At 41.1% G+C, this 13155-nt stretch overlaps 1 protein-coding gene across 8 annotated transcripts in view; it reads right to left on the reverse strand.

The window, feature by feature from the left end:
- Positions 1-6515, reverse strand: part of LOC107272847 (serine/arginine repetitive matrix protein 1) — an 8181-nt gene extending 1666 nt beyond the window's left edge. For 2 of the 8 annotated variants that reach the window (XM_015750407.2, XM_015750406.2), the window contains exons 1-13: positions 6082-6515; positions 5853-5942; positions 5655-5777; positions 3705-3875; positions 3405-3604; positions 3105-3308; positions 2270-3031; positions 2014-2178; positions 1434-1934; positions 1018-1303; positions 776-909; positions 452-723; positions 62-238 (exon numbers count right to left, since the gene is read on the reverse strand). In XM_015750407.2, coding sequence (XP_015605893.1) covers positions 62-238; positions 452-723; positions 776-909; positions 1018-1303; positions 1434-1934; positions 2014-2178; positions 2270-3031; positions 3105-3308; positions 3405-3604; positions 3705-3875; positions 5655-5777; positions 5853-5942; positions 6082-6093 — 3097 coding nt within the window. In that variant the 5' untranslated portion in view covers positions 6094-6515. Of the gene's footprint in view, positions 1-61; positions 239-451; positions 724-775; positions 910-1017; positions 1304-1433; positions 1935-2013; positions 2179-2269; positions 3032-3104; positions 3309-3404; positions 3605-3704; positions 4338-4437; positions 5264-5654; positions 5778-5852; positions 5943-6081 lie in introns of those variants that run through there. The other 6 variants (XM_015750402.2, XM_015750403.2, XM_015750405.2 and 3 more) reach the window with 6 other exon arrangements.
- Between the last annotated feature and the right edge of the window lie 6640 nt (positions 6516-13155).

The following is a 13155-nucleotide window of genomic DNA, read 5'->3' on the forward strand; positions in this document are numbered from 1 at the left end:
TGATATTTTTGCGAGTTGTGTCAGGGGCAGCGGCGGTGGGAATACAGTGGGGGTTACCTACCGGTGGCGTGACTGGAGTCTCTGATTTTTTTGTTTTTCTCTGTATGCTGTTGTCTGCAATCGTTATCCGAATCTGAACTAGATACGACTTTACTTTTTTCTGATTTTTCCTCCTCGCTAGATCCCTTGCGTGACCTTCTCAATTTTTCATTTTTCTTTTGCTGTTTTTTCCTAGCTGCTGGAATCATAGAATTACGTCATAAATATGAGGATTACACACTTGACTGGTATGCACGGAATAGCGCGTTAAGCTTGCACTATTGACGCCCAATAGCGCACGCTTGCCGGTTTAAGACCAGGGTATGCTTGACCACGCACGTACCAGTCAAGTGGTCAGTTATCGGGATCTCTAATGAGAGACGCGATTTCTACTCGAGCGCCATACATTTACCTTCGCTGCTGTCTTCAGAGTCGGATGAGGCTTCTCGTTTTTCACGTTTAGTCCTTTTACTACCGGAATCATCGAGTGTTTTTCTTTTAAATGCTGGTACAGAATCTGGTAATTTTTGACTCAATTTTCTTTCTTCAATGAGTAAGACCTTATTCGGCTGACGGGATCTCTCGTCCTTTTTAGACTGGTAGGCATCTCCCGAAGTGTGTGTCGGTTCCGTCGACTTCGGGGATTCCTCCTTGGCGTCTAATCTAAACGGACAACAGCAACGACTAGTTAATGGTAGTTTGAAACTAACGTTAATTGATCTTCCAATGAACGTACTTAGAGAACTGTTGTTTCGGTTTCAAAACCATCGTCACGGTTGTGGTCGTTGATATTGTTGATAACGGCGTTGCTGTAACGATGTCCTCTGTCTTTTTGAAAGGTGACGGAGTGCGGGACAAACTCTTGGAGAACTACAAAGTATTGTCAGCAAGCAGAAAGAAAAGTAATCGTAAATATTAGGTGAAAATTATTGAGAATAGAAAGTTATTGCGTTACTCATAACGAAGAGAATATGTTACCCTGTGCCTAGCAGGAGGAGGTGCGGAAGCTGGAAGTTTTTTCGGAGAAACGATGGAATCAGATTTCTTTGATGCACTCGAAGTAGCATCCAGCTTCTTGGTAGGTTCCTTTTCCGTACGTTTTCCAGAATCTTCCTTAACTAGTCTCTCCTTCTCCTTTCTCTTCTCCTCGGTATGAGGAAGAGGAGGTGGAGGAGGAGGGGGAGGAAGCGGAGGAGGAGGAGGAGGAGGAAGAGCTCGTTCTCGTTTCTCCAGATTCTGTGACATCTTGGGCTCGGCTGATTTTCTACAAGCAAATGTTGAATGTGCTGGCCAAAATTCATAATCAAGATGTCTAATGCTCGTTGTTTAGAACCAAGAGAAATCAATCTGATTCGCGGCCGAAAAAGTTGAATTTTCGATCGCTTTTCACTCACCTGGATGGTCGCTCCTCATCGGTAGAGGAGCCACTCTCGCTACTTTCCGAGCTAGTTGACTTAGACCTTCCGTTGCGCAATTCTTTTCGCGGTTCCATTTCCCTAGATTTTTTATTTTTTTCTTCAGCGGCAGCTTTCTTCTCCGTAGTTCGTTCGCTCATGATATCCTTGGCTCTATCGGGAGATCGCTTGCCATCTCGGTTTGAGCGTTCAATCGATGATTTTTGCTCCTTTGACTTGGATCTACGTTCCTTATCTCTTTTACGGTCTCTGGAACGCGCTTGTCTGGCAGACCTGTCGCGAGATGATGATCTGTCGTACCTGTTTGAACGCTCTCGGACTTCCGGTGAATGTTTGCTATCGCGACGTTCGATCGACTTGCGTCGTTCGCGTCTCTCCGATGATCGACGCCTCCGTTCAAGGGACCGTCTTCTACGTCGGTCACCAGGGCTAGGTGATCTACGTCGATACCGTTGTGCTGGGCTCCTGCGGGGTGGACTTCTAAGCAAAGTATATTTCAATTATTATTTGAGAATCGTTTAATACGCATTATAATATGTGCATCTTTCGATTCACATACCTACGTCTGCTGGGTGCCCTTCGTACCGACGGCGGTCTCATTCCGCGACCACCGCTATATCTATCTAATCTCTCTCGCTCTCTATCGCGTTCACGATCACGATCACGATCACGATCACGATCACGTTCGCGTCTTCTTTCCCGTTCTTTTTCCAAGGATGACCTTCTACAAAACATAAAAATTATGCAGCCGAGTTAGAGGATGATGCGCGACGAATCGTCGGCTATACGAGTAAATGCGATTTTCCCTTTCCTACCTTCTGTTGGTTCTGTCACGCGATCTATCTCTCTCTCTCGATCTGTCTCGATCTTTCCTTGGGGAAATACTTCGTCTCTTAGTGGTCGGCTTTCGCTCACGGCTAGAATCACTGTCGCTGCCGCTGTCATCTTTGTTCGTCTTTCGGTACGATCTCTTCGCCTGGACGCCATCTTTTTTCTTTTTTATTTCAAAATCGTTTTTGTCCTTTGCTCCTCCCTTATCTCTTTCTGAGTCTGAGCTACTGCTCGAGCTAGTGTCATCTCGTTTTCGATTTCCATCAGTACTACTGCTCTTTCGTCGTTTTCCAGGTGACTTTGACGTAGACTTCGATGATCTCGAATCACTCGAATCTGACCTCGTTTTTCGCGATTTCTCTCTGTCTCCACTCCTCGATCTTGATCTTTTGGAACGAGAAGGTGATTTCGATTGTGATCTTCTTCCTCTGGGAGACTTAGACTTACTTCTTCTGGACCTATCTTGGGATTTGGATGTTGACAGTCTTTTAATTTTGGACTTGGATCTCGATCGTCTCGTTCTCGACTTAGATATACTCGGCAGTGGCGATCGAGACCTCCGTTGTTGTCTTGAAATGGGAGATTTTGAGCGAGACTTTTTGGAACGATTTACAGGAGATTTCGAGCGTGATTTTTGCGATAACTTTTCCGGTATTTCCGACGAGGGTGAACGATTGTTTTTCTTTTTCCCATCCGCAATGCTCATCAATTTGGCTTGAAGTCGTGATATAGCAACTGCGGCCTCACTACAATTTCAAAAGCAACATAAAATATTATCGTTAACTGCAGAACGAGTTTCGTAAATACAGATACACTCACGGTTTAGTTTTCATGGGCATCAAGGGAATTGCATTTTCAGCCTGTGGTGAATCTTCACGTTCGACTTTTGTTTCAGATGCCTCCTTTCCGTTATCTTTAACGACAGCCTTGCTACATGGCGGCGAACGTGAATCAGATCTTCGTAATTTACGAGTAGAACGATCACGATCTCTATGACGATCCCTCGACCTGCTTCTCTTAATTCTGTTAAATGCAATACAAATTTTTACATTAACAAACTTGACGTTTATGCACCATTGATTAATTCGATATTAACGAGAATAAATAATTAGAACGCACCTGTCTCGATCACGATCACGATCACGATCACGATCCCGATCCCGACTTCGGTCTCTCCTACTGCTATTTGTCCGCTCCTTGGATGAAGCACGTTCTTTATCCTCCTTCTTCACTTTGGTCTCCGTTTCATCCTTATCTTTCTCACGCTCCTTCTCCTTTTCCTTTTCGGCCAATGAAGCCTGCAGCTTCTCCTGCTCCTCCTAATTTTTTATTTGACTTAGTTACATAAACGTACTATATCTCATGTTTCGGTAGTTTGCACTTTGCCATAAGGCAACACGGTGATTAACGAATAATTACCAAACGTTTTTTAATCTGGTCCTTCTTTTGTTGCAAAAAAGCTTCCGGAATACCCGTAACGCTTTCTTGTGCGGACACCAATAGATCCCAAAGTTCGCCCATAAATGACCGAGCGTTTCTGCCATTTAGAAAACCCGTCAGGTTGATCTGCATCTTTCGTGGATCAGGAAACTGTAAGAGAAAAAAAGAAAAAAGAAAAAATATCGCGCGGTCTATTTGAATTCTTTTGCGTACGTCTGAAGCAAAGGTCTATTATAAACAGTTGGAACTAGCAATTCCTGCTACATGCAAAAATTTAATTCTCTGGCCGTGGATAACGGAGAAATACGTGTACGCACCGATATACGCGTGTCTCTTTGAATCTGTATGTATTTTTTTTTATAACAAACTGCTTTTCCCCCTCGAAAAAGCAGATCAATTTAACTGTAATACTCTAACTGTGCATCTTACCACCCGGTTGTTTGATACGCTAAAAAAATTGTCATATACATTGGTGGTACCGTCAGCAGGTATAGCGAGATGTCACGAAAGAAGCAGTCAAAACACCTAAGGAGAAAACAAAGAATTGGTAAGATGACTTGCAGATGAGTCACTAAAACGGTCCTAGAGAATTTTGCAAAATGGCGGCTGATCCTAGAATAATAAATATTTAAAGTATAGATTAGGAGACGCGAGATTGTACTCTGAAAAATAAGGGATTAACGTGAAAGGGAAGAAACGCGAAGCCACCAACCTGTCGTAGCGATATTGTCGCTTTGAATGCGTGTAAAATTACATCCGTTGCCGCCGATCGCGGGCTGATATATGGAAGGGTTGCCGGTGGCGGCGTATCTCCTGGCACTAGGAATGGCTCATTCGGTTCCTCAATGTCAATAGGCAGACAGCTGACGATGCGGGACCGGTTGTTGCTGCTGCAGCGTAGAACTCAGAGCGTACCGCCGAGCAAGAGGCAATCGAACTGTGATGTGATGATATAGCAGTCGCGAGGCATACGATACTGCATAAAACAGTCACGGCAACCCTCGTTGCTGTTGTTCCTTTGCGATTTCGGGGTAGTAGTACGAAGTACCGTTCGCCAAGTCAACTCTGCATTGCAGTGCCGAGCTCTCGATTTCTAGGAAGCTTTATCCAAGGCAGCTCCTTGTTCGTGTGTGGCTGGTCCTTTAAATGTGTGTGAGAGAGAGAGGGGGGCGGGGGGAGATAGAGCGCATCGGTATAGCGCAGACGAAGGCGGAGATGGACCTCATCCAAGGTCTAGGGTGCTTGGGTAAAAGTACCCTGTTGTCGTTGCCGATGGTACTGTGTATACGAAGGCAGCGAAGCGACGTGAGGCGAAATGTAGCGGCGATTGTGGTAAGAGCAAGCTCCTTCCCAGGCGTCGATGAAGGTACGGAAGTTGACTGAAGTTCTAAGATGGCAGCATTCGGCGCCGAGATAGCCGTTGACTGACTAGGGTTGACGGCTGATAGAAAGTAGACGGCCAATCGGATGTCGAGAGAGAGAGGAGCACATCCGAATGCCATTTGGACAAAAGGGTTGAGCCCCACCAACGGTCTCTACTTATACTAACGGGGAATTCAAAGATATGTGATAAGAAATAGCTTACATAGAAGGTAAATATTAGCAGTCGATCAGCTATGCAGTTCTTTTGTAGAGATTGGATATTTGATGGAGAGGGGTGTGCATGGAATAACTAGGTATGTATGTAATAAAATATATGGCATTTGCATTATCCAATAATGGGGATAGATCGTATGCAATTTTGCGTGAAAAGATTTGCAACTTGTATAATATTTAGTGCTAAAATAACATGTACATATTGTAATTTCCTATCATGAGGGGAAAAAGCCACTTGACACCTTTTGATTTCAATATTTGTATCATACTTGACTTAATTCTAGTGACACTCGATACATCTAATAAGCGTTTAGTAAATAAATAAGTTCTTACCTTCTCTTCCAGTTGATTGTACACAAATTCAACTACAACATCATCCTCCATGCCCAAAATTTGAGTTATCTTTGTGGTGATCCATGGCTTGATGACATCTAGTTTTACTTTGCTCATATCCACCTATTGTAAAAGCAAAAATGTACATACACAAGAGAGTCAGCTATTCTGTGTTTAATTAAAATTTCTGTATCATACCTTCTGAGTTAACGAATCCCCAAACTTCATCTGTTTAAGAAGCTTTTTTTCTTTGTCACTGAAACGCGTGTCCTGAGAAGCGGTAGTACCCTGTAACGTAGTAGTTGTGTAATATCGTGTAATTTATCTCCTAGTTCAGTCACGTTTATTGATATTGAAAAATATGTCTGAATATCGGGGAATAAGCAATGGGGATCAATATGCTATTATACACTATTATAACGCTCACCGTATACATCATAATGCCAGCAAAGTATGAAACTTAACGAGTAGTAGTGCGAGCAACGGTACGCCCGAAACGAGTTCTTCGCTGTACACACTCAGCGTCAAAGAGGGAAACGGAGAAAAAAGAAAGAAAAAAAAGAGACAGAGTGGCGCGGGGAATGTAAGACAGAAAATGAGGGACAAGGTGGGGGGGGGGGCAGCAAGCGTTGGATACTGCTACGACTTGTATTTCCTCACGGCCACGAAATTTCCCATTAAACTTCTAATTCCTTCGAAAATTTCACTTTACTGCTTCGATTTCACAGATAACGTGCGTAATGCGTACTTTTGTCCGCGTCAATCCATACACAATTGGATGGTATAAAACACACGCGATGGATCAATCTAAGAGGTGGCAAGTCTCTCCTGGTGAAAAGCGAGCCTTGATACGTTACCGCCATCTGCAGAGCTTCCTGTTACAAACCAGTGGGCTGGTTCTCACCAGAATTCATCCCGAAGACTCTGATTCGTTCGTTTGTGTTGCTGCCTAGCGAATAGGAATTCGAACCAGGGTCCCGGGAACGCAGTGTGTGACGTAATATGCTTACTAGGCTCGAGCGGAAAGTTATCGACCGATGTAGATGGCGTCAAAAGTAATTGATTGTCTGTTACGAGCCACTCGATTGGTTGGCGGCTCGCTCCTTGCTTCTATACCCGTTTCAGAGATGAGTAGGGAGATGCACAAGGCGAAAGTTTTAAGCCAGAGATAAGTAGGGATATCCATAACGCTACGATTTCAGGCGATACTAAAAGCATGGCGCTGAATCACAGCGGCGAGTCCGGAAGTAGAGTTTTGTGATCATCGCCTCCGTTGATAACGCGGATCCTGTCGTAGCCGAGCTGACCGCGATCACGAACGTGTAGCTTGGCAGGCAGAGGTCCTTCGCTACTCATCGTAAGTCCCTAAAGTAACCCGTGGCAGCTCATTGAATATAGCCTAAATATTTTTTTTCTTTGCAACCTGAATTCGAGCGTATAGTGTATGCTTGGTAAGTTTAATATGACAAAAGCCAGCAACTCATGCCTGCCAGCACTGAAGCGTACGATGCCACCAATATATTCAATAGATATTTGACCAAAGTTGCGTACCAGAACTATTGTCAAAAGATACCAGGAACTATAGAACTCCTCGAGAACTATTGAAAAAGCCAATTCTTGACACATTCTTAAGAAATTGCGGTGCCAACTCTTCATACCCGTTTAGCACCTTAGTTTTTGGAAAATGATTCATCAAAAAGCTTTTTCAATAGTTCTCGAGGAATTCTACAGTCTCTGATAGGTTTTAACAATAGTTCTACTATGTAACATCGTTAAAATACGAATTTCCCAAAAACTGAGGCGCTACACGCGTGTGGATCTCCAGTACCGCACTCTTTTAAAAATCTCTTTAAAATGTTTCATGTTTTCATGTTTTTTCAATAATTCTCAAAGAGTTCTACAGTTCCTAATAGGTTTTAACATTAATTCTTGACTTACCCTGTATTTTAAAAGAAACTGTGAGGGTGGAAACGATGGAACAAAATGCAGATGTATTCGAGACTATACTATTTCGAATGGCACTAATAGGAAAGGTTCGCAAACGAAACTTCTTTGAAAAACTCGAAAAACTGGTGTCTAAACGCTGCACTTGTTACGTACTTATCTTGAATTTTACAAAAAAACGGTGAGGATGCAAACGACGGGATGTAATGGAGGTGTACTAGAGAATATATTCTTCCGAATCGGATTAATAGGGAAGCGATAGTAAGGTAAGAAAAAATCGTACGAAATTGAACGAAAATGTCTCGTGGAAATGATCTTAAGCGACTCCAAATTATACGAAACGTGAAGAAAACTCTAACCCTGGAAACAAATTTCCGTAACGTAACACATCCTATAACTTGTAATCAAGAACAGGGTTTTCTTGAACCTGACCCTATTGCAATTTGATCTGTACCAACCTCTTCTATGGACCATTCTAAGTTTCCGCTTTAAGATATCTTTAAAAATTTCAACGAGAAAGCCATAGATCTAACCGTTTGCGCGATACAGCCCGCTGAAGGTGAAATTTCGAAGACCGGATATTCCATGTACGTGGCCCTATGGCAATTCGATCTCTGCCAGCCCCTTTTATGGACCATTATGAGTTTCTGCACTGAGAGATCTTTAAAAATTTCAACGAGAAAGCCATAGATCCAACCGTTTGCGAGATACAGCCCGCCGAAAGTGAAATGTCGCGTATTTTCAGAATTCAAGAACGGGGATTCCTTGTACGTGGCTCTAACCTTGACTTTTGACATTTTCCTTATATAATTAATAAATTGGGAGTACTCACCGGAGCTGGTGCAGCTAATCCGAGAAGGCAGAGAACCGTATCCAGAGGACACTCGGGTGGGCACTTCACTAGGTCACAGCACTACGCGTCCGGAACACGCACGAGAAATCCATAGAATTTCCTGGATATCGCGATAGAAACGCGAGAACTACACGAGCGAGAACTTTCTATACCGTAGCGAAATACAGATAGAAAGAGATGTCTTCGCGACGCACCTTTTCAAACGTATCAATTCACTACGTCACACTTTTTTTCGTAAATAAATGTAAAGAATAAAATGTATAGAAAGAGATGTATTCGCGACACACTTATTCAAACGTATCAATTCACTTCGTCACACTTATTTTCGTAAAAGAAGGTAAAGGATAAAGAGTATAGAAAGAGATGTCTTCGAGACGCACTACTTTTTTTCGTAAATGAAAGTACAGGATAAAGAGTGTAGAAAGAGACGTTTCGCGACGCACTACGTCACACTTTTTTTCGTAAATGAAAGTACAGGATAAAGAGTGTAGAAAGAGACGTTTCGCGACGCACTACGTCACACTTTTTTTCGTAAATGAAAGTACAGGATAAAGAGTGTAGAAAGAGACGTTTCGCGACGCACTACGTCACACTTTTTTTCGTAAATGAAAGTACAGGATAAAGAGTGTAGAAAGAGACGTTTCGCGACGCACAACGTCACAATTTTTTCCGTAAAAGAAGGTAAAGGATTTAAAGTATAGAAAGAGACGTTTCGCGACGCACTACGTCCCACTTTCTTTCGTGAATAAATGTGAATGATAAAGAGTATAGAAAAAGACGTTTCACGACGCACTACGTCACACTTTCTTTCGTAAATAAATGTGAATGATAAAGAGTATAGAAAAAGACGTTTCACGACGCACTACGTCACACTTTCTTTCGTAAATAAATGTGAATGATAAAGAGTATAGAAAAAGACGTTTCGCGCCGCACAACGTCACAATTTTTTCCGTAAAAGAAGGTAAAGGATTTAAAGTATAGAAAGAGATGTCTTCGAGACGCACTTATTGAAACATATCAATTCACTACGTCACCCTTTTTTTCGTAAATAAAGGTGAACGATAAAGAGTATAGAAAAAGACGTTTCGCGACGCACTACGTCACACTTATTTTCGTAAAAGAAGGTAAAGGATAAAGAGTATAGAAAGAGATGTCTTCGAGACGCACTACGTCACACTTTCTTTCGTGAATAAATGTGAATGATAAAGAGTATAGAAAAAGACGTTTCGCGACGCACTACGTCACACTTATTTTCGTAAAAGAAGGTAAAGGATAAAGAGTATAGAAAGAGATGTCTTCGAGACGCACTACGTCACACTTTCTTTCGTGAATAAATGTGAATGATAAAGAGTATAGAAAAAGACGTTTCGCGACGCACTACGTCACACTTATTTTCGTAAAAGAAGGTAAAGGATAAAGAGTATAGAAAGAGATGTCTTCGAGACGCACTACGTCACACTTTCTTTCGTGAATAAATGTGAATGATAAAGAGTATAGAAAAAGACGTTTCGCGACGCACTACGTCACACTTATTTTCGTAAAAGAAGGTAAAGGATAAAGAGTATAGAAAGAGATGTCTTCGAGACGCACTACGTCACACTTTCTTTCGTGAATAAATGTGAATGATAAAGAGTATAGAAAAAGACGTTTCGCGACGCACTACGTCACACTTATTTTCGTAAAAGAAGGTAAAGGATAAAGAGTATAGAAAGAGATGTCTTCGAGACGCACTACGTCACACTTTCTTTCGTGAATAAATGTGAATGATAAAGAGTATAGAAAAAGACGTTTCGCGACGCACTACGTCACACTTATTTTCGTAAAAGAAGGTAAAGGATAAAGAGTATAGAAAGAGATGTCTTCGAGACGCACTACGTCACACTTTCTTTCGTGAATAAATGTGAATGATAAAGAGTATAGAAAAAGACGTTTCGCGACGCACTACGTCACACTTATTTTCGTAAAAGAAGGTAAAGGATAAAGAGTATAGAAAGAGATGTCTTCGAGACGCACTACGTCACACTTTCTTTCGTGAATAAATGTGAATGATAAAGAGTATAGAAAAAGACGTTTCGCGACGCACTACGTCACACTTATTTTCGTAAAAGAAGGTAAAGGATAAAGAGTATAGAAAGAGATGTCTTCGAGACGCACTACGTCACACTTTCTTTCGTGAATAAATGTGAATGATAAAGAGTATAGAAAAAGACGTTTCGCGACGCACTACGTCACACTTATTTTCGTAAAAGAAGGTAAAGGATAAAGAGTATAGAAAGAGATGTCTTCGAGACGCACTACGTCACACTTTCTTTCGTGAATAAATGTGAATGATAAAGAGTATAGAAAAAGACGTTTCGCGACGCACTACGTCACACTTATTTTCGTAAAAGAAGGTAAAGGATAAAGAGTATAGAAAGAGATGTCTTCGAGACGCACTACGTCACACTTTCTTTCGTGAATAAATGTGAATGATAAAGAGTATAGAAAAAGACGTTTCGCGACGCACTACGTCACACTTATTTTCGTAAAAGAAGGTAAAGGATAAAGAGTATAGAAAGAGATGTCTTCGAGACGCACTACGTCACACTTTCTTTCGTGAATAAATGTGAATGATAAAGAGTATAGAAAAAGACGTTTCGCGACGCACTACGTCACACTTATTTTCGTAAAAGAAGGTAAAGGATAAAGAGTATAGAAAGAGATGTCTTCGAGACGCACTACGTCACACTTTCTTTCGTGAATAAATGTGAATGATAAAGAGTATAGAAAAAGACGTTTCGCGACGCACTACGTCACACTTATTTTCGTAAAAGAAGGTAAAGGATAAAGAGTATAGAAAGAGATGTCTTCGAGACGCACTACGTCACACTTTCTTTCGTGAATAAATGTGAATGATAAAGAGTATAGAAAAAGACGTTTCGCGACGCACTACGTCACACTTATTTTCGTAAAAGAAGGTAAAGGATAAAGAGTATAGAAAGAGATGTCTTCGAGACGCACTACGTCACACTTTCTTTCGTGAATAAATGTGAATGATAAAGAGTATAGAAAAAGACGTTTCGCGACGCACTACGTCACACTTATTTTCGTAAAAGAAGGTAAAGGATAAAGAGTATAGAAAGAGATGTCTTCGAGACGCACTACGTCACACTTTCTTTCGTGAATAAATGTGAATGATAAAGAGTATAGAAAAAGACGTTTCGCGACGCACTACGTCACACTTATTTTCGTAAAAGAAGGTAAAGGATAAAGAGTATAGAAAGAGATGTCTTCGAGACGCACTACGTCACACTTTCTTTCGTGAATAAATGTGAATGATAAAGAGTATAGAAAAAGACGTTTCGCGACGCACTACGTCACACTTATTTTCGTAAAAGAAGGTAAAGGATAAAGAGTATAGAAAGAGATGTCTTCGAGACGCACTACGTCACACTTTCTTTCGTGAATAAATGTGAATGATAAAGAGTATAGAAAAAGACGTTTCGCGACGCACTACGTCACACTTATTTTCGTAAAAGAAGGTAAAGGATAAAGAGTATAGAAAGAGATGTCTTCGAGACGCACTACGTCACACTTTCTTTCGTGAATAAATGTGAATGATAAAGAGTATAGAAAAAGACGTTTCGCGACGCACTACGTCACACTTATTTTCGTAAAAGAAGGTAAAGGATAAAGAGTATAGAAAGAGATGTCTTCGAGACGCACTACGTCACACTTTCTTTCGTGAATAAATGTGAATGATAAAGAGTATAGAAAAAGACGTTTCGCGACGCACTACGTCACACTTATTTTCGTAAAAGAAGGTAAAGGATAAAGAGTATAGAAAGAGATGTCTTCGAGACGCACTACGTCACACTTTCTTTCGTGAATAAATGTGAATGATAAAGAGTATAGAAAAAGACGTTTCGCGACGCACTACGTCACACTTATTTTCGTAAAAGAAGGTAAAGGATAAAGAGTATAGAAAGAGATGTCTTCGAGACGCACTACGTCACACTTTCTTTCGTGAATAAATGTGAATGATAAAGAGTATAGAAAAAGACGTTTCGCGACGCACTACGTCACACTTATTTTCGTAAAAGAAGGTAAAGGATAAAGAGTATAGAAAGAGATGTCTTCGAGACGCACTACGTCACACTTTCTTTCGTGAATAAATGTGAATGATAAAGAGTATAGAAAAAGACGTTTCGCGACGCACTACGTCACACTTATTTTCGTAAAAGAAGGTAAAGGATAAAGAGTATAGAAAGAGATGTCTTCGAGACGCACTACGTCACACTTTCTTTCGTGAATAAATGTGAATGATAAAGAGTATAGAAAAAGACGTTTCGCGACGCACTACGTCACACTTATTTTCGTAAAAGAAGGTAAAGGATAAAGAGTATAGAAAGAGATGTCTTCGAGACGCACTACGTCACACTTTCTTTCGTGAATAAATGTGAATGATAAAGAGTATAGAAAAAGACGTTTCGCGACGCACTACGTCACACTTATTTTCGTAAAAGAAGGTAAAGGATAAAGAGTATAGAAAGAGATGTCTTCGAGACGCACTACGTCACACTTTCTTTCGTGAATAAATGTGAATGATAAAGAGTATAGAAAAAGACGTTTCGCGACGCACTACGTCACACTTATTTTCGTAAAAGAAGGTAAAGGATAAAGAGTATAGAAAGAGATGTCTTCGAGACGCACTACGTCACACTT

The sequence above is a fragment of the Cephus cinctus genome, unplaced genomic scaffold (genome assembly GCF_000341935.2).
Source record: "Cephus cinctus unplaced genomic scaffold, Ccin1 Ccin1_scaffold1303, whole genome shotgun sequence".
Taxonomy (NCBI): Eukaryota; Metazoa; Arthropoda; class Insecta; order Hymenoptera; family Cephidae; genus Cephus; species Cephus cinctus.